The 22,161-nt window shown below is 38.6% G+C and overlaps 1 protein-coding gene across 3 annotated transcripts; it reads left to right on the forward strand.

Annotated features, from left to right (window-relative positions):
* The first annotated feature begins 6,173 nt into the window (after positions 1-6,173).
* LOC107782797 (uncharacterized) lies at positions 6,174-16,290 on the forward strand. Of its 3 annotated transcripts, none has more exons than XM_075254689.1 (10): positions 6,174-6,353; positions 8,162-8,218; positions 8,311-8,378; positions 9,254-9,464; positions 9,542-9,645; positions 14,721-14,796; positions 15,190-15,249; positions 15,371-15,421; positions 15,519-15,597; positions 15,977-16,290. In XM_075254689.1, exons 1-10 carry the CDS (start codon positions 6,273-6,275, stop codon positions 16,051-16,053), a joined length of 864 nt encoding a protein of 287 aa, XP_075110790.1. In that variant the 5' UTR covers positions 6,174-6,272; the 3' UTR covers positions 16,054-16,290. The 3 variants fall into 3 exon arrangements, with proteins under 3 accessions (XP_075110790.1, XP_075110791.1, XP_075110792.1); XM_075254690.1 differs by having other exon boundaries at positions 6,175-6,353; positions 9,257-9,464; XM_075254691.1 differs by having other exon boundaries at positions 6,203-6,353; positions 8,017-8,218; positions 9,257-9,464.
* Positions 16,291-22,161: the final 5,871 nt, after the last annotated feature.

Consider the following 22,161-nt stretch of genomic DNA (forward strand, 5'->3'; position numbering starts at 1 on the left):
ATGCTAGATGGAAGTCTTCTCTCAAAAGCTCCCAAAATCTCCAATGGAGGAGTGAAAAGTGGTAAAAATGACTTAGAACCCATATTAAATGAAGCTCAATGCTTCAGCGATTTCTGAATCTGCGGTCAAGGGACCGCATCTGTGGTCCCGCTTCTGCAAGGAAGAGACTGCATCTGGGAAAATGGGCCAAGCGGGCTGGGACCGCTTTTACGGTCTTGAAGCCGCTTCTGCGGCCTGGGAGTGCTTCTGCGGTTCCTGGCCTGGCCTGCCTTGGCTGCAGCTGCGATAGAAGGACCGCTTCTGCGGTCTCGCACCTGCAGTCAACCAACCGCAGGTGCGATTATGACAGAAGCAGATGCTTCAGCACTTCTCAAAAATTCCAACTTCACTCAAGCCTCGTCCGATTGACGCTCGGGGCTCCCGGGCCCCGCCTGAATATACCGATAAGTTTGAAATCATGAAATGGACCTACTCGAACATTCAGAACGCCAAAACAATGCTAAATCTAATAATCACTCCTTAAAACCAATTGAATCAAACTTATGAATTTCAAGTTCTTAATTTTCCTCCAACGAGCCGAAACGCCCTTAAACTACTCGGATTGACACCAAATTTTGCGGTCAAGTCTTAAAGGATATATCGGACCTGTACCGGACTCCAAAATCAACATACGAGCCCGATACCCATGAAATCAGTCATTACTTAGTTTTTGTAAATCTTTAAAACTTCAGATTAACAATTTCTAATAAAAATTCATTACTCAGGCTAGGGACCTCGGAATTTGATTCCGGGCATATGTCCAGGTCCCATATTTACCTACGGACCCTACGGGACTGTCAAACCACGAATCCAGATCCGTTTGCCTAAAATATTGACCAAAGTCAAACTTAGCCTTTTAAGAAAATCCTAAGGAATCAAATGGGCATATTTCATTCCAAACTCTTCCAAATCCCGAACCCACCATCCCTACAAGTCGTAAATTAGTTAAAGCTAGCGCAAAAAGTTTTATTTAAGGGAACGGTGTTCTAAAAGGCAAAATGACCTGTCAGGTCGTTATATTATAGATTAAAAGTATTTAATATGATGATATCTTAACGAACAATTCTTTGTGGACAATATTATTTTTTGGATATTTCTTCCTAATGCTTTGGTTGCTCTACCTTAACCAAAACTCTTGTTTTCGATCTTGATATCCCTCTTGAAAGTGCAACATACAGTTGTTCATGCAAGAAAACATATTGCGATAAATATAGTACAATATTTAGGATGTTTGTCCTTGTGCTTTATTTATTATATTTGCAAAACATGAACATACTAAAAATTATTTTCACACAAATTTAAAAGGATATTTCTTAGTTTCGAAAGACGAAAGCTGAATCCAGGAATAAGAATATACATAGAAGTACATTGACCAGTATCATAATTTTTGCATGTATGACGTTATTGTCAAAATTTCTATATACCATTGTGTGCTATTACATAAGCTATTTGGCATATCTAAGTTTTTCAGTAGCATGACGGGCATATTTTTCTTCAAAATCAACCTATATACAGTGAAAAATCAATTTTAACTTAGTCTATTATATACGGTGACACTAACATATGTAGGAAATAATAAACTTGACAACAAACATGTATGGTAGAAGGCCATTTAGTATTAAAGTATTTAAGTATTCTCTTGGTAGTAATTATTGATATCATTTTTTGCTGAATCAAAAACAGAAAAATATTTTGTTTATTATATAAAATTTTGCAATCAACCTTTTATTTAGTTGATCAACATATTCATTGCTGCTAGCTAAGATATCTTTTAATTCTATCATGCGATTTGCACACATTGCGTTTTAGTCTAATGATCTCTAATTAAATGCACTACTATTACCATTGGGATTGATAACCAAGTGTTCAGAAGAATCAAATTATTTTTTATTAGATGATCTTCTTCGTTTCCGACACGAAGCAAGAAGACACTGAATACTGGATCTGTTCTTACTTTATATTTCTTACCAATACAGAGGATTTTTGTAAAATTGATTTTGTTAAACCTTCCTACATCTTTTTAATAAGAATTTAATAGATAAAAGTTTATTAATTTTAAATTATTAAATATTAAAAATTAGCATAAAAGGTATTGTAGTCCAAAAAATAGGTAATTGCAATTATGTCCTTTCCCTGTGAGTTCTTCCGTTTAATATTTTAGGGCTATTTTGGTATATTAATATTGTATTTATGCTTTTATAATAATATAGGGTCTCCTTTTTCTAAATTGATTTGGACAATATAATACATTCTCAAATTAAATTAGTAATAAGGCATTAGAATACGTTTTCAAATTAAATTAGTAATAGGAATTTTTATGAAGTATGTCCTAAAAGTAATAGGATTACGTGACTAAATAATTACTATTTTTCCTGGCAATAATTACTTTTTCTATGCTAATGGTGATACTAATTGTAGAAATATTTGACGTAGTAAATTATAAAAATAGAAAAGTATAATTTAACAACCAAGCTTTTAAGTAATTACTTATCGATTTAAAATTAAGAATGACAAATAGTTTGCTGTGAAAGAAAATATAGAGGCAAACCTAACCTTGTATGATTAAAATATTAGGACAAAGAACACATAAGTTATCGTGTAGTTCTATTGTTGGAAAAAGTAGGATATAGTTTATTCATACGTTTATGCTTTTACATGATTTTGTGTTTTAATTCATATTTTTAGATTGTCGATGGTTTTCTTTTTTCGTTTTAAATAATTTATATGAAGTAAAATTTTAATTAACTTTAATTAGACAACCTAAGAAAGTAATAATATTAATAGGATTCCTAAAAGTAATCATGTAGGATTCATAAAGTGTAGTATTATATTCTACAACTAATAGGATTATAAGACTAATATCTAGAATTTCGGTTATGTCCTTTTATTATGAGTTATTATACTTAATATTATAAGGTTATTTTTGTAAACCGACATTATATTCATGCATTTATAATAATATAGATAAACAGAAATAAACAGGTAAATTCCATAACTCAGTGAATGCCACAAATAAATTTAACAGATAAATGCAGCAACAACACAAATAAATACAACCTCACAGCAGTGTCACTCTATCACTCATCACTCGCACTCAACACTCAAAACACTCAACACTCTGCGCTTACTGGGGGTGTGTATAGACTCCGGAGGGGCTCCCAAAGCCCAAGCGCTATGCACGGACAACTCACATGCCATCATATCAATACCTGGATCTGCACGGTCAACTCACGTGCTACGCGGACAACTCATGCGCTATGATATCAATACCTGGACCCGCACGGTCAACTCACGTGCTACACGAACAACTCACGCGCTATGGTGTTAATATCCTCACAACCAGGCCCTCAGCCTCACTTAATCAAGTACCTCTCCAGCCTTACAATGCACCACCAATAAGGAGACACAACCCACATCAAGTATCACAACATATCAGCAAAATAATAGAGACTAATATAAACATGTACAATAATTTCTATCACTGAGTACAAATAATGTGAGCATGAATAAAGCCTAAGCATGATCTCTAACATGAAGGCAAACAAGTTCAACAACAAGTAAACACATAACCACAGATAATAGCTATTAGGCCTCGCAACCTTACGGGACGGACCAAGTCTCAATCCTTCGAGGTATACACCTGCACGCCCGTCACCTAGCGTGGGTATCACCTCTAAACAATCACATGATATCAAATTCTCCAGGTTTATACCCTCAAAGAAAGAGTTAAAACTGTTACTTACCTCAACAGCGTAAAATCCTACTTCGGAATGCCCTCGTCTCTGGACTTGGTCTCCAAAAACTTCGAATCTATCCATAATAAGAATACTATTATCAACATAGTCTAAAGAATCGAATTCCACAATAAAACTACATAAATATGCCAGAAATCCAAAATCGGCCAAAACCCGGCCCCCGGGCCAACGTCTCGAAATCAATCAAAATGGCTGAATAATAAACCTCATCCTCTCATGAGTCTAACCATATAAAATTTATCAAAATCGGACTCTATTTGGTCAATCAAATCCCTATCTAAAACTCTCCAAAACTCAAGCCCTAACTCCCTCAATTTCACTTTGAAATCATCAATCAAATCCCAAAAACGAAGACGGATTCATGAAATATAACCAAAACCGAGTAGCGAACACTTACCCCAATCCCTATGGTGAAAATCGCCTCCAAATTGCCCAAATCCAAGCTCTCCAACTCAAAATATGACCGAATGAACAAACCCTTATTTTATATATTTTATGCCAGTTATTTTGCCTCGTTTCTCATGCCAAACAATCCCGAAACTCGCTTTTTATGCCTCTAGTAGATTCATTGTGCAATTCTAGTTAAGTTAGGCTTTTGAATCACTCAATTTTACCTTATAATGAATGAGATATGTTGGTTTCAATATTTGCAAATAATTCAAATTTTTAAATACGCCGTCAGTGGCAATTTCGTAATTAATCTGAAAAATCTGGCAACCTAATTCTTAGTAAAATGACAACAAAATCCTCATACGATGTCCAAATTCGACCATTCTTTTTGTTACGGGTCCGTAATTACGATACGGATCTAATGCTTCATTCAAAAAAGAAATCAGAGCTCGTTTGTTCAATATGATATCATTTATGCTTGAAGAAACGACGTCGAAACATAAGAAAAACGAGCGCAACACAATCCAAACCTATCTGAAACTTACCCGAGGCCCTCGGGACCTCAACCAATAATTCCAACAAGTCATATATTCTACCCGAACTTAGTTGAACCTCCGAAACACCCAAAACAACACCAAAACACTAAATCAACCTTGAATTCAAGCCTAAGAACTTCTAAACTTCTAACTTTCGCCAATTCAAGCCTAATTTTACCATGGACCTCCAAATTACATTCTGGACGCACTCCTAAGTCTAAAATCACCCAACGAAGCTAATCGAATCATAAAAATCCAAATCTGAATTCGTTTACTCATAAGTCATCTTCCATTTGACTTTTCTAACTTAGCTTTATAACTAAGAGACTAAGTATTCATTTCACTCCAAAACTACTCCGAACCCAAACCTACCAACTCGATACAACTTAACACAGCTGAACAACATATAAATAAGCATAGATAAAGAAATGTGGCTATAACTCTTAGAACAAACGATCGGGTCAATACATTAATAGGGTGCTAGCACCCCACAAACCTTAAGGAGAATGATTTAAATTTATCTTTTCGAAACTTCATTAGAGTCAAGGAAAAAAATACTAGACGTACTGCTATAGCTACAAGAGTGTGAATAACCATAAAGTAGAACAAATGATAAACTTAAGTGAATTATTATTGACTAATTTTTAGAGCTCAAATTTTTATAGCCTTTGTTATCACAAGTTTTTTCCCATTACTACCACATAATCCAGCAATTACCTTATTTCATCAAAACAACATGATCTACTAACAACCCCGACATACTCTTCTAGTATATTCATCCGTTGATCACTTCATATCCTTCAACAGTTTATACACATTCACGTAAAAATAATACAAGCACACAAGTTGCCTATATTTATCATTCTTTAATTATTTTTTCCATATTAAATCGCCATAGCACCACCTACTAATAAGTAACAATATCAAAATAAAATAAAATACATAAGACACGTAAAATAGAGGGACCGACTAATGTTTTTATTCTCCATTCAAACCTCACTTCCGTTTCAATTCAAGAATACTCCTTCAGCAATAAAAGATGGACGAATACTGAAACGAAAAGTTTACTAGAGATATAATTTGACTAAAGTTCAATTTTCGCTCTTTAGATCGATTTTTGGAACTTTAAAAGAGAGAGAAAGAGAAAAAAAATATTTTTTAATATTAGTCAATTTTTAAAATGGAAATTATCAATTCATGCTCGTTAAGGGAATGTACATCACACATTTTATCCAACCTATTTAAAGCAATGTCCCATAAGCTCGGTTGATGATTAGAGGTGTTTAAAACACTCATTTTGTATAAATTCAGATATCTATTTGAAATACCGTGAAGTTGTGAGACCAGAAACACGATTTCGTACCAAGTACGTGTGCCAATTTGATTATTTGGCTTTGTCCAAACGAGGTACTTGGGTAGTTGACATTTAGCACAAAACGGAAAAGAAAAAGAATAAATAAAAAGGCAAAAAACAAAAAAGGCAGTGAAAAAAAAAGGTAAAAATAGAAGAAGAAAATATCAGGAATAGCAGTGAATCGAGAGAGAGCGGAGAATGTCGTCGGAACCACCGCCATTCCAAGAAGCTTCGCGTTGTGATGTCTGCAGTTGCAGCTTCAACACTTTCCGTCGACGGGTACGTAATCCTTTCCGACATTTTCATCTTATTATTTCTCTGTCACAACAGTTTGATCTGATGACTCAAGTTTTTGCAATTTTAGTAATTTGATTTCTGCGTAGCAGATTAATTTTGTCAGCCGATACTCATCTTTCAATTATGGTTGATCTTTTCTTCTTGGGCAAAAAAGCTGAGTTATCCCCTTTTCAGCAATAAGAGCTTCTTCTTCATCTTCTGACGCACTGCGATGACTGACGAATAGGTCAATGGAATGATCCGTTTGGGAACTTATAATAATTGCTATAATGAAAAGTTCTGTAATGTACCCAATTTACCAGCAAATTGAGACAGTTACGAGTATTAGTAATTAGCTTGTCAATAAGCATTTGCCCAGCCAAGAAGAAAGAGTGGATCAGCAAGGAGAATCGCTGGGAAGTTGGGGCTGTACTTTTAACGGTTACTATTACTTTAGGGCGCACATATTAAGCGAATGCACGGCATAAGAAAAGGGAATGAGGAATTGAATTATGTCTTGTCGTTCTTGTAGTTGAGTTCAAGAGGCAAGATCAGTAAGTTGTTAAAAGTATAGTGTTGAAGTGACCTTTATTTTGTTTTCTAGGGACATTGGGTCTCATTGGTTAGTTGAAGTTTTCAAGGGTAAGATTGTTATTGCTAGGCGAGGAATTACCTTTGAATGTCGAAAATGAAGGTTTAGGGCACTGAAAGAGTTTCAAAAGGTTGTGTGGATATCTTCTACAACATCATCAGCACCTACGCCTCAATTCCAAATAAGTTGTTCTCTACTATATGAATCCTCATTGACCATGTCACTCATTTAAGCTCATCTTAGGCCAATATAACACGTGCCTAGGTGAGCACGTCCGAATGATATATTGTATTATGATGATTTATCATAAATTGGATAGTTTATGGTGGCTACCATCCTATCACAACCCTCCTCCTCTATCCGGGCTTGGGACCTGCAATGTACGCAAGCTCATGCAGGCAGAGTTGCTGTATGGATCTAAAATGCCAAAAATTTGGTTCAAACTGGAATTGCTAGCAGTAACTCTAGTACATTGATACAACAAAAGGCTATCTTAGAAGCCAACTCACAGCTCCATTCTAATTGAAAGAGCAGTAGCCATCGTGATTTTTGTTGATTTGACAAGTTGGACCTAAATGAATAATTATAAAAGAAAGGTGGGCCTAAATGAATAGCTCATGATCCACCAAATCCATAAGATTGAGGTCAATCTATAGGACTGCATTTCCATGTCTCTATATCCCCTATTTTCAGTTCCATGCTTAGGCGATAAGTAGACTACTACTGAAGAAGGTCATCCTGTCGACAACAAGAAAAGAGGGAAGTGCCATGGATGCTGTGAATATCTCTGCCTACAGCTGTATTATTAATGGTCTTAACTTTCTTCAAGTGACAATCCTCTAACGTTAGCGACTATGACTATATGCTCTTTTCCTTGTGGTTCATGCATTAATTTAGCATCTGAAGTTACAAAGATTTAAAATATTATGCATGTCAAGTTCTCTGGTTTGTTATTTGACTTGGTATTCTGTTTTTGGTAATTCCTATCTTTCTGTTCCTTTTAGACCTAATGATTTCTTTTTTACTCCTTCGCTATGTCATCCCTATTTTGAAGCCTTTTCTTATCACCTGCAGGGACTTAGCATTGTTTCAGCTATTAGTTTAAATTAGTTAAGATATTGTAATCAATTTTTAATCCGAAAAGACAAAAGAAGAGGGGAAAAAAACTAGTTCCAGATATTGTATCTGACTGCCTTCATCCTTGGGATTGTTTCTATAGCACCATTGCAGATGTTGCGGCCGAACATTTTGTGCTGAACATTCAGCAAATCAGATGGTGAGTTCTATTTGTTATATGCAGCTTTTCTTAAGCATCTTTTATGTTTTTTGGTTGGCTTACCTTTTTGCTTATGCGCAAAATTATTTCAGGCCTTACCACAATTTGGTCTTCACTCAAGTGTTAGAGTTTGTGCAGATTGTTTTAATAACTCCTCTCGGTAAATTTCTGCCATTATGACTAATGCAATATCTTATACTTCTCAATATTGAAGGCCAAAAAAGTCTTTAGTTTGCCAAATTCTGGAAGCGAGAGATGCTTTGACGCACATGTTCTCCACTTTTTCAATCATTAAGAATTTTTTTGTTTAGGAAGCAATATTATGCTCACATTAGCTCGTGGATGATTGGTGACTAGTAAATGAAATACTAGAAATCTGCTACGCTTCAGTTAACACTTAAGTTTGATTATACATTATCAAAACTAAACAGAAAAAGAAAAAGAAAAAGAAAAAGAAAAAACAGTCACAAATGTTGAAGCCTTTATTGGTGCATCATTGTGAGAATAGAATCTAGTGACAGTAGCATCTGTTCTTACATTGTCAAAGAATGTAGAGAGTCGGAAACCATCTGAAGAGTTGCTTGCAGTACCATCAGTATCAAGGACTTGGGAAATAACAGAAACGGTAAAGTTTTGGGAATTATGCTTTCTTGGCTCTGTTTGGTTAAAGATTGATCCAAGGATCATCATATTTCAGTACTGCAATATGTTAGAAGGGTATATTTTAGTCATCTTTGAGGTGTGAGGCCGTTGATTTATTCATCTGTACCTCATTGAATTTTATTTTATGAGAGTGAAAGGTTATTCGGATATATCTGTTGGTGATAGTCTGAGGTGAAACCCAAACCCCACTTGTGGGGCTACACTGGGTTTGTTATTATTGTTGTTGTATAGTCTGAGGTGAAAATTATCTTCCTAAATACAGCATGCTTTTGTTCTCCTCATACATCATTTAATACAATTCCTTATTACAATCATCTTTATTCTGCTTGAGGAAACTAAAAAGTCTTACATCCTATTACTAACTCATCTTAGTAGACCCATTGGAGATGGCATGGTAGCTGCTTCAGATGAAGTCAGTGCCCTGAAAGATTCATTTTCAGCTTTAGATGTTGGTGCCGTTGCAGATATCAAAACTAAAGATACTGACAAGCAAACTCCTGCAGTAGACATCGCAGAATGCAAATGTGGGATGCCTTTGTGTATATGTCAAGTGACAGCTACACCAACAACATCCGTCACTCCACAGGAAAGGACATATTTACTGGCCTTCAAATGCTTTTTGAGCAAATGGCATCCCCTTACATTTTCTTTTGATTCCAGCAGAGTAAAACTATGCCAAATCCAACAGTAAACACAAATCCAAAGCCAAAGAAGGAAAATAGAATTCCAACAAGTAGAGGTTCAACATCAAACAACAAGCAAGGGTATGTATATGATGTATCTAGTTGTCCTTTTGGAAAAATATGTCCAATCTTTTTTCTTCAAAAACAGATTTGCTTTTCTTTATAGCCGTTGTAACTGTGTCAGATTGAGCCAAGTTATGTTATTCGTTCTAGAAGGATTGCCATTAAATGTGTCATTGAAGCAATACTCGCCTGAGACCGGCTCAAACACATACTCAATGGATAAAGACGTGTGTATGTGAAGGAAGACAATAGATCTAATAAGAAGGAAAATATTACTACCCACCATAAAGGAAACTTTACCTATATATTAAACATTAGGAAAACTAAATAGACCCGAGTTTTGATCTTCTCAATGTACTTAATTCTTCTAATCTAACCCTTAAAAGGCAAACCGTGTTCGTCAGATATTCCCATGCCTACTAATTGGATACCTACAGATTCAACATTCACCTTAAAACTTACATGCAATCAAAAACAGGACATTCATGGACAAAGGGAGTAACAGATTTCATCTTAAGTGCTCATCACAAGAAAACATTAGCTGCATTTTTGTTCGAGTCGTTACTTCTTTTAGTGACTCTTTCTGTTGTTGGTTTCCAATTGATTTAGGATGTAGCTTATGTTATTTTTTCTTTAATAAGTGAAGTATTGATCGACTAATGTTAGAATCCTTGTTTTGTCGGAACTAGAATTTTGGGTTGTCACTTTGGAGAATCGTAGGTGCTTGGGATGTCATTTTTGTATAATCACAGGTGCTCTAGCATGTTGTTAACCTCTTACTATGTGATATATATCTCTTTTGACTCTTAAATTCTTCTAAATAACTCAGAGTGCTTGTTTGGTTCAAGGAATTGATAAAGCAGATAGGTCATCCCTAAAGGAATTATCCTCAACTATGTGCTTTATTTATGCAACATATAGCTTCAAATACATGTCGTAGTCTATTACAGATTCCTTTTGATGCTTGGTTGTATCAGATAAAGACCGGAGTAAAACTAGAGTTCATCAGAATATCCATTAATTATAATCAGCGAACAACAACTATGTCTCAGTCGCCAACTGGTTGGTGTCGGTTATGCGTTTCGTTATTTTTCTCAATAGTCCTTTGTAATCCTAAATCTAATATAGTTATATACTTGGTTTTGAGGTTTTATATATAACAACTATATAACTCAATTTAATCTGACTCATTACTGTTAAATACTACTCGCTCCATTCCAATTTTTGTGTTTCGTTTGTTTAGGACACAAATATTAAGGACACAAATATTTAAGCTAAAGGGGTCACATAGTGCGTCAAATGTTTTGCTGCTAATACAGTGGTAGGAAGAGAGTGGGCATATACTGCCACAGTTTCGCTTTGCATTTTCCAAAGAGGTCGTTTCCATGTATCGAACCTACGGCCAATAGGTCACACTGGAGCTACTCGAGTGTTACGCCAAAACTTGCCCACTATTATATTTAAATAGAAGTGGGTTCAAATTTAGAGATGAAGAGAACTTTAGATATTATGCTTTGCCTGAGCCGAAGGTCTATCAAAAAAAGCCTCTCCAACTTGGTAGGGGTAAGATTGCGTACACAGTACCCTTCCCAGACCCTATTTGTGAAATTACATTGGGTTTGTTGTTATCGTTGAAGAGAACTGTAGACATTGTTTAGAATGACTTGGATTCTAAAGTTTCTTTTTGTTACTCGATAATGAAAAGGTTTAAGAAGTGCCGTAAAAAGTCCTTTTATGAGAACGTGGACAAAAATATACTCGAATGAATGGTGGGATTAATTAACATTTATATAGCAACTTTAAATGCATATTTAGTGCCATGCACAATTTTGGTGAACTTGCATGAAAGATTAGCAAAATAAAGTAAAATAAAGCACCTAAGAGTGTTTGCCTAGTGGTTAATGAAGTGGGAAGAACCATGAAGTCTCAAATTCAAATCCTAGTGGAGTCAAAATTGCTAGGTGATTTCTTCTCATATGCCCAAACCTTTGTAGACAGTGTTACCCTATACTTATTCTAGTGGGAGGCAGCAAGTAACCGATGAAATTAGTTGAGGTGTGCGCAATCTGGCCCGGGCACCAACATCGTCAAAACAACAACAACAACAACATAAGTGAGGGTTGGCTATATGAATTCTCACTTCTATTTAAGCTCAACTCATGTTATCATACTACCATATCCAAAAAAAAGAAAATTAGCTTGAAGGTATTATTGTAGCTTGTGAAATCAAATCAAGGCCATGTTGGTCTTTTAGACTCTTCTATGATGAGGCTTTCTTGGCTGGATAGTTAATTCCACCTTCCCTCATGGTTAAATAGTCTCATTTTTTTGAGTGTCGCAATCACTGTATGAGTTACTCCATTTTGTAATAAAACTCCAAGGAGTTTGATTCGTATTCTCTGTAGAGTGAATTATGTATAAGCCCCAAAAAACCTTTCCCCCCAAAGTTCTAGAGAAAGTTCCAAATATAAAGTGACTTTAACATATAACTATCAAAAATTTATTTCCTCCCTTCAACTTCTGTTATTTTCTATTTAAGCCAGACAAGAGGAATGAGAATTTATTCGCAGATTTCTGTCACGTCCTTAGTTGTTAACTAAGTACACGTGCGGCACTTGACAACTCGCTCACGGTCTTGCACAACTTGCTCACGTTCTTGCTATGTCAAGTCAGCCTTACTACACTCAAGATCGCTAAGAGAATGGAAGAAAAAACACAAGAGAATTGTTAAAGGAAGCTTTGTATTAGAGAGAACTTGAATTGTTTGCTTGGTTCATGAATTACAAATGAATGCCCCCTATTTATACTAATCACCTAGAGGCTAGTATGTAAATAACAATTGTTCTACAAGTTCTTACATATTCACAACTAAGTCAATTCTCTAGAATATTCTATACAACTAGATTCTTCTAAGGACTTTCCTAACAATTCTATAGGGTTCTAGGGTCTTCCTAAGGAAACCTCTATATTTCTCTAGAACCTTCCTACAAATGCATAAATATCTAGAACTTTTCTAAGGAAATTCTCCATAGTTCTAGAATATTCCACCAAGATCTAGTCCCTAACTTATGTAACCATTCCATATGACAAAAATATATGTCAAGTGGCACCTACGTGGCATGATGATGTGGCGGGTCATGACACTCTCCCCCACCCAATTTTGTGCCGCCCTCGACACATATGCGCGCACCTCGCCTTGGCGTCACCAAAGATCTTTGTCCATTAGCCATGATGCCCTATGAAGCGGTTCTCCCTCCCATTTCACAAGGTACTGACTACCTTTCTTCTTACGCCGTTTGTACTTTGGACAACTAGCAATGATGGCCTCCATCCTTCGCCCATCGGATGCCCCTCCTTGCTCTTGGCCCGAATCTTCCCATGACTCAACCAAGTCTAGCAGCTTCTCAAGCATCGAGTCCATGCTTCTACTCCCTATTTGGCTGCCCTCCGTGGTCCAGCCTTACTGGCAAACTTGAACCCTCTGCTTGGTGCATCGTCTGAGTCCGATAGCATGCCATCACTTTATAACTCGCCATCCTCTTCAACTATGTCCGTCCAACTTTTCTTGCTGCCACCATGCTCCATTTACATGGTGCCAAGATAGGCTTTGGAATCCCCTACTTTCGGCTTAGATTCCAAGCGCATCCCTCCAATACGGGAGGTTCCCCCTGTGTCATCCTTATGTGCTTGAGCAAAGTTCCCTATCATTGTTGCAAGCTTCCCCAACTCTGAGCATTCACTTGCCCGATGTGATCCTTCACAGAAGTAGCACCCTCCCTTAGGCACGTACTCCCTACCATTTTTTCGGCCCCCTGCCGTTTCTCTTGGACCCCTGTCCGTTATGGATGGCCCCTTGCCATTACCCTTGTATACCTCGGCTATGCATTTCCCGTTGTCCTCATCATGATCTCCCTCATCCCTCTCGGCATTGCCTTCTTTGGACTTGGCAGGCTCCATTTTGAAGTCAACAAGTGACTAGGCTACTCTGATGGTCCCGTTCACGTTGGCTATTTGGTGTTTCTTAACTTATGCTTTGCCCAATTTTGCAACTCATCCATGAAGTAGAAGAGGAAATCTTCCTCGGACAATGACGAGATTTGCAACATTAAGGTAGTGAACTCGCGTACATATTTCCGAATTGTGGCCTCTATCGGAGCTCCCTTAGCTTCCGCCAGTCTGCCACCTCGCGTGCAGCCCGTGCACCACCATACTGCTTTCGCTTAGGGACCTTCGCGTTAATCCCTTCTGCAAGTACCAAGCCCTTGGTAATTCCGGCCATGGTTCCCGACAAAATTTCCTTCTAAAAATCTCCTATATTCTTTCTAACATTCCTTAGTCATAACCTTTGCTCTGATACCACGTTGTCACATCCTTAGTTGTTAACTAAGTACACGTGCGGCACCTGACAACTCGCTCACGGTCTTGCACAACTTGCTCACGTTCTTGCTATGTCAAGTCAGCCTTACTACACTCAAGATCGCTAAGAGAATGGAAGAAAGAACACAAGAGAATTGTTAAAGGAAGCTTTGTATTAGAGAGAACTTGAATTGTTTGCTTGGTTCATGAATTACAAATGAATGCCCCCTATTTATACTAATCACCTAGGGGCTAGTATGTAAATAATAATTGTTCTACAAGTCCTTCTATATTCACAACTAAATCCCTTCTCTAGAATATTCTATATAGCTAGATTCTTCTAAGGACTTTCCTAACAATTCTATAGGGTTCTAGGGTCTTCCTAAGGAAACCTCTATATTTCTCTAGAACCTTCCTACAAATGCATAAATGTCTAGAACTTTTCTAAGGAAATTCTCCATAGTTCTAGAATATTCCACAAAGATCTAGTCCCTAACTTATGTAACCATTCCATATGGCAAAAATATATGTCAAGTGGCACCTACGTGGCATGATGATGTGGCGGGTCATGACATTTCACCTTTAAATTTTTCCACTTTCACTTTCTTATTCTTTCAACTTACGTTAGTTTATAAGAAGTTTTTTCAAAATCCATAATCTTTGGTGCTCTCCCATATTTTACCTGCTTAGGCCTACGAATTTAATAACAGAACTAACTAAGCAAATTTTTTTTGCAGTACAACTTTCAATACTGGTCCAGCTACCAACTGCAGTATGGAGACAATGTCAGCGGATTATGAAGTCAGTGGGGAGGTATTGTTTTTTACCTTGGTTTCCCAGTGGTGACCTTGAATTTCTCACAAGGACTACATCTTCAGATTAGGTTAAGTAGGCTGGTTCTGCAGAAATTGAAGTATTGTAGGAAGGCGTAGGTTAAGAAGCAGGGAAGCACAAAATTTGACACCTAGTCATTTCATAGATGTTTGAAGCCAAATGATTTATCAACCGTTTAGTTACATGGAACACAAGGTAACTGTAAAAACATAGGAAAAAAATGACAAAGTAGGTCCTAAATAGTAGCGAAGCTTATTGGGAGCATAGTGTCGTAGATGCACTTAAACATTGCTAGATTGTGTGCTTGAAAAAGTCAAGATTTTCTCCTTCATTTTCCCTAAATGATAGGTTGTGGGGGCCAATTTTGTGTAGGGTTTAAGAGAAGCAATAAAAAATGGTGATGTGAGTGCGGCAAAGAAGCTCCTAAATCAGGTAATGTTTACTTTCTTTCTCTCTCTCTCTCTTTTGGGATAAGATAGGGTAGTTTACTTTCTTTCTCTTGTATTTCAATATAGCATTTTTCAGGCTTACTTTTTTATCTCAATTTTATCAGGGAGTTGATGCAAATTACCTTGACAAGCGAGGATCATCATTGTTACATCTGGTTCTCTTATCTTATACTCAACTACATGATTGTACAATTAGCATATAATATCTCTATTTTAGAGTGTGACAATTATAATTGACATTGGCTAATGTAGGCGGCTGTATTCAATCGAACTGAAATAGCATTTGCCCTCATGGAGAGTGGAGCTAGTTTGTACTGCAAAAATTCACAAGGTAAAAAGATATCTAAAGCATAGAACTCTTTTAGTCTAGTTCGAGCTGCAAGATAGCATCTTGAATGTGATTAGTGGAAAGGAGGTTGAGGTAGTTGTTTCTATATTTTGAAAGAGCATCATTTAAACCAATATTTGATCTGCTCCTGTTAAAAGAGTATACTTTGTCATGCTGTTTATTGTGTGCTATGCAAATATTTTATATATATATATATATTCGAGAAATCTCCTGTGAGTTAGCTGGTCCAACCCCAGTTGGCGCACAGGTTCGGGACTTGGGGAATGCAAATGTTCTGGTTCTTAACAGTAAAAATCTTTTGGTGAATCTGTTTGTCATTCTGATGATTCATTTCTATCTATTGCTGTTGATTTTCAATAAGGTGAAACACCACTGGATTGTGCTCCTGCCACATTGCAATTCAAGATGAAAAAGAAGATGGAAGAGGGTGGGCAGTAACTTTTCATCCGAAAGCAACACTTCTCCAAATCAGGCTACAAGAAGTTCAAAGAAGGGTGAACTCTATCCTATTTGTGTGTCATATCTTTGTACCCTAGCAAACGGCTACAATAAGATGTCAGCAGTTTCAAGGAAATAATCTGTCCTTTTTATGTGTGTCATATATTTGTACTTACGCAATAGACGACTCAGTTTCAGTTTCTTGGTTAATCTCGTATTGACGTTACCTTAAGTTTACGACTGCTGGGAGTGGTTCTTTTCAAAATTATCCTCCACCTACCATATCAAGATTTCCTAGTTTTCTCATTCTCTTTCTTTTTCTTTTTGTGTTTTTGCCTTTTCTCTTGTGGGATTACACTGCATTGTTGTTGTTGTTGCCTTTTCTCTATGCGCAGTTGTGCATTTCAACTGTTGCAAGATGAAAAAGAGCACGGGGAAAAGACCATAGGCATTGTGGTCGTTTTAATGAATAGATACTTGCATAATTTGTCTCAGTTACCTATGAGTTATCCCTTGAAAACAAAATGTAATTGTATGACGTATTTACCGTGTTGTAGTATAAATAAGACCCAGTTGATCTGGATAGTTATGGTCTACTTTTAAATTGGAGGTTGTGAAATTGAATTACACTCAGCAACGAGATATCACGGCCTTCAAGAGTTTTGATTTATTTGCATAGTTTTGAATTTCTACTAAATTCTGATGGTTAGCTAAGGCCTAAGTTTAAGATTGTCCTCTATTCAATTCTCTATTAGGAACGGCCCTGTATGCAATAATTAACACCTAAAAGATCTTTCTAAATTTCTGTCACTAGATCTCCCATATTACCAACATCACATATTAGAATATCTATGTGATTGTACTTTCATGAAAAAGCAAAGACACATTTGCTTTTGGTAAAATATATAGACGGGAGAATGCACAAATACCTGATTTTGGGGCAATGGTTTAAATTGTACTCTAAGTTTGATTTTTTTTTTTTTTTTTTTTTGGCATACACAACTCAAATGTATGTGACTGAAGTAGCATAATCCGTGTCAGGATTAGGAAATTCAGCTGCAGCGTTAAGGAAAGAGGAAGAAAGGAAATGAAATGAATTAGGAAAGTGACACTAGGGTTTGGATAGAAGGGTATTAGTTTAGTTGATAAGATAAGACACGTTGCACAACGAGATAAAAGAAAGTGAAGGCACGTGGGAGATCTTAATCATAAAGATCAGATGAGGTGCAATATCAAAATTAGTTAGAGATCAACGGCTATGATTAGAAGAGCTGAGAATAAATAACAACTCCAACTAGGAGCTAAGGCAGTTATGGTATCCAATATTTTCCTTTCTTGCTGCTCTCTTCTTTCCTGATTCTTTTTTCTTCTTCTTCTTCTTCTTTCTTGATAACGTCCAAATCCACTCCTCAAAGAGTAAGTGTATACCGTCATATGGAATATAATTTACCCAACTATGAGTTGGGATCGAATCCCAAAAGGAACAAAATGTAGGTGATAAGGGAAGTAAGAGAATTATCGTTTTTTATGCTAAGCAAAACACTAATAGGGTTTTTGAGATAAGTTTATAACTAATGCGGAAATATAAACTAACCTAGAAAGCAAGTAAAATGAACAATGGCTACAAGCGTGGATACAAGAGGAATGCCATTCAAGTCCAATTTACGATTTTACAAATATGTGCGAGTTTATGTTAATTAGCCTCGAATATCAATTCTATATTAGCTTCTTCCGAAGACTATCAAGACTTCCTAATTGAATTATCCATAATAAAATTAAGAGAATTAAGTACACTCTGCTTACCGTGAAAATGGTAATAACAATTAAATTTGTTGATGAGACTCTAAAAATACGTGATCTATTTTTATGCTAGTTGTTAAGCAGTTGATGCTAGATATGTGAAGAAAAAAGAGGAAATGCGAGCTAAAATAGAATTATAATCGAACCGGGGGGGGGGGGTTTGCTATTCGGGCCTCGAACCGACCGATAAAGGTCCTCAAGGTCGATGCCTGGGCTCGGACTCGAGCTATCAGGGATAATCGGGAAGGGGCTAACAGTTAGGATATGATTAAGTGAGGCTCTTTATGGCCAATGACAAACTATAAATGAAGAACAAGTATGAAGGCAATAAATATGAACAATAGTGCCGGGAGAATACGTTAGAGAGAAATGAGAGAGAGAGAGTTATTATTTATCTCATGTAGAATAGTCGGAGCAACAGGGTTTACAAAGTGCCAAGGATTCCACTTATATAGGAGGGAAAATCCCAACATAGTACAAGATACATTAATAGTAAAGAAAGCGGGATGAGACAGCTGACTAGCTTCATGATGCAGGCGCAGACCAGCTTTTAGACTAGCCTGATAGACTTAACCGGCCCGGCTGCATTCTTCGAAAACTCCCCATGCCCATTGAGGTCTCGGCCAACATTATCCCCAGGCCGGGTGTCGATAGATCTCGAGGGGGGGGGGGGTACTTGGTCTGTGGTCTCAAGCCTCCGAGGTGACCTCCCGAAATGCCTTATTAATGAGAAATTGGTTCCCCAGATTTCACCATATACAGATAGTCCCCGCATTTCTTAGAAAGAAGTGACAAGAAATAATTTTGACATCCTACTCTTCGGGCTTCCCGTAATGACGTCGCACTGATGACACAAGCTTCCATGATTACCGAAACGTTTTGTGATTTCACTTTTCCAGGATCATTTAATGCATTGCGGTTTCTCATTCTTTAAAGCCATAATGTCGCCGTCGATTCAGCTCCCATGGACGCATTTAATGCGCCTGTCGTTACATTTTTCGAGGGCAATAATAGCGTCGTCGGTTACGTTACCCCTCTTTCTATAAATGGGAGTTTCCTAGGATCAGCCTTTTACCCAAATATCTTTCCATACCTATCCATTCCTCCTTTCTCATTATCTTTATTCTTTGTCGTTCACCATGTTTGGGGCCCATGGCCTCAAGATTTTATGGCGATATCGGGCATGCAATGGCCTATCTCATGGACCTTCTCTGGTCGAGCGAGATTATGCTATTTTTTTATTGTTGTTGTTGTTATCATCTCCATCGGCTTGGGACGACGAAGTAGAGGGACGATTCCCTCCGACCAAGGAAATATTTGGATCATACACCACTACTGAAGAGGGGGCTCAGATTATACACCGCTGCTCACCCTCCTCCCCCAGCTTGGCACATTACACCCTTTTTAGATTTCTTGGGGTGTGGCGGCACTGTCTTCTAACTGTTGCCTCCCATGCCGGGGCAACATCTCAAGAAGTGGCTTTTCAGTAATAGCCTGGCGAAATCCATACTAGCTAGATTTTTCACCCAACCACTTCTTCATTCCTTCCTACCTTTTCCGCGTCACTTTACTCTTCTCCATCGATTTTCCCTTCGTCTTCTCTCCTTTTGAAGATGCCATTCAGGGGAATCGAGATAAGACTCCCGAGGGGATTGCGCTTGGAAGATATTGTCTTTGAGGACGCGTGCTTGAGGAGATGATAGCGAAAATGTTGCTATTGAGGACACACCTTTGAGAATAGGTTAGGTTCTTAGGTTTTTATTGTATGTACACTCTTCTGCTTCTTTGTTCCAATGTAAGGACCCCTCGTGGGCTTTTGTAATCATATGTAAGGACCCATTGTGGGATTTTGTAATGGAATATTTCATGAATACAAAGATTTTTTCCCAATTTGTCTTCGATGCATGCGACATTCTTTTATGTTTGTGGAGACTCCGAATGCATGACCCTGTCTGTTGTTGCTAATACCGAACCCGGATGCGAGTATACCTTCCGCCTTTGGTTGATAAAAACGGCTTCGTGCAGAATCCTTTGTGATCCCTTGGATCGAACCTAAATAGGGTCGATAGACTCAGGTCGCCGGGACCTTGACTTCGAGTAAAATGAGAATAATGTTTTGGGCCTTGGAATCGTGACTTACTAGTTAAACTCCGTCATAACCTTTGAAAAGAAATTTGCTCGGGGGCCCGTGGACAGGGGCTGCCTTTGATCTCTTGAGGGCAGTCCCCGAGCGAAGATTCATTCAAATTCGGACCACCTGGAAACACGCTCTGGGCTTAGTGTGAATATCTTTATGGTGTTGTAGATAGATTTTGAAAGAGGGTTTGTTCGATCTTGGACGGTACCCGGGGCTAAGCCCATACGGGTGGAGCTCAAATGCTTGTTTCTTTGGAGCCTGATTCCCTTTTGACAAAAATCCCCCGAGGTCGAGTATCACCTCGGTTCTTGTCATGATGCTATTAGCTTCCTGGAGCCTACACTTCCCTTTGATGGAGATCCTCGAGTTTGGGTACCACCTCGGTGTTGGCGAAGGCGTCATCAGCTCCCTGGAGCCTAGCCTTGTATTGATGGAGGTCCTCGAGGTCGGGTACCACCTCGGGACTGGAGAGGGTGTTATCAGTTAGTGTTCTTAACCGGCTTTGAGGAAGGCGAATCGTCGCCGTTTTTTCCACATATAAATAGGGTTGTTTCTGCCTTTTCAGGGGTTACCCCATTTTAAGCAGTTGTCCTTCTCTTTCTGTGCCAGCCCTTCGGCACTCTAGCACTAATGCGTCTGCACATATTCCTGCTTTTTTGTTCTCTAATTTTGTGACCGCCACGACAACTACTGTCCGACAGGGAGGGGAGAGCTCCGCCTCTAGTCTTCAGGACCATCGAGGTCTGCTAACTTTGCGGTGTCGATCAACTACGCCCTTTGTTGTTGTTGTCGAGGAAAACGGAGACCGAGTATGGATGAGTCGCTTCATCTGCGTGCGGACCGCTGACATTGTACCCGAGGAGTTTATTCCATTCACTGAGGAATGGAGCTATACTCGTAAGTGGTGCATCTCGTGCTTTATCAGTTCTGTTTATGACGAAAGCTGGTTTCGTAATCATGCCTTCCTCTCTTCCTCTGCAGTGATTTCACGGGCACCGGGCGACGTTCATGATCTGCTGGACTGGGTCCGAGAATTGGCGGCCCACTCGACCTGTGAGGAAAGTGAGCAGCGAGCTTTGTCCCGGGGTAGGTGGGAAGCAAAATATCATGGTGAGTGTTGTGCTATTCCTTCCTTGCTATCACCCTCCTTTTCTATTGACGACATTTCGGGAGATACTAGAAACCCGTGGTCATATACACCGAGTGACCGTGCTTCAACCAGAGCAGTCATTTTTAGGGCCGAAGGGACTGGATTGGCAGGTGTGCGTTCGGCCTTCGAGGAAGCCCAACGACTTTACTTTGCGGTGAGTTTCGGTACAGGTTTTTCGGGCTTTGCGCCTTCCTTTCCTTACTGAGTTCTCTTCGGCAGGCATCCGACAAGCTCGAGTCCGGGATGCTTCATTGTAAAGCCATGCTATGGAAAGCTCTAGATGAGGAGAGATCCCTGGGGCTACTTTGTGAAAAAAAAGAGGTCGAGTTGGTGCATTTTGCAGTGTGAGGCGAGCCAGAACTTAAACTGCGAAAACCACCTAAATGAGCGGGTAGTTTTTTATCCCGGATGAGTGTGCATTCCGTCTTCTGGCTCCTAGGGCTAATACTTAGTTTATTTTAGTTGTAGAAAATACGGAGGCCCTGGAACGCCTTTGAGGTGAAGTTGGTCGGGCCAGGTGTGAGCGTGATGAGTTGAAAGCTCGGGCGGAGGCTCAGGCTTTAGGGGGGGATGAATGCTCTGGCCAAAGTTCCTGCTTTTAGAGCTAAACTTCGCCTAGCTCGCGACAATGATTTGGCTCAAACAGAAATGATTATAGATCTCGAGTCCGAGCTTTCAAAAGTCAGGGCTGAGGTCGTTGATGCCCGGGCAGAAGCTACAATGAGCCGGACTGAGGCTGACCAGGAGATGGCGATCTATTCAAAGGATGCTGCCGATGATCAAGCCGAGCTGAGAAGGATCCTTGATCGCGAAGAGAGGATTGAAGAATATGCTCGTTGCAAGTCTTGGAGACCCTTGATAGGGGTTTCGCCCTCCCGGAGGAGCTGGCACTAGCAAATGCGGATGAGCATGATGCTTGATTGCTTTCGCCCGATGCCGAGGAAAGCGAGGATGAAACAGGCAGGCCGTAGCCCCCGGGGGTGAGGGAGGGCATAGATTTTGTCATATGTATGTAACATTT

The sequence above is a fragment of the Nicotiana tabacum genome, chromosome 6 (genome assembly GCF_000715075.1).
Source record: "Nicotiana tabacum cultivar K326 chromosome 6, ASM71507v2, whole genome shotgun sequence".
NCBI classification, from domain to species: domain Eukaryota; kingdom Viridiplantae; phylum Streptophyta; class Magnoliopsida; order Solanales; family Solanaceae; genus Nicotiana; species Nicotiana tabacum.

Excerpts from the sequence above, each read along its gene's own strand:
- LOC107782797 (XM_075254689.1), top strand. The coding sequence starts at position 6,273 with ATGTCGTCGGAACCACCGCCATTCCAAGAAGCTTCGCGTTGTGATGTC. Across the intron at positions 9,646-14,720 it reads ACATCAAACAACAAGCAAGG|TACAACTTTCAATACTGGTC; the intron begins GTATGTATATGA and ends TTTTTTTTGCAG. Across the intron at positions 14,797-15,189 it reads ATTATGAAGTCAGTGGGGAG|GGTTTAAGAGAAGCAATAAA; the intron begins GTATTGTTTTTT and ends AATTTTGTGTAG.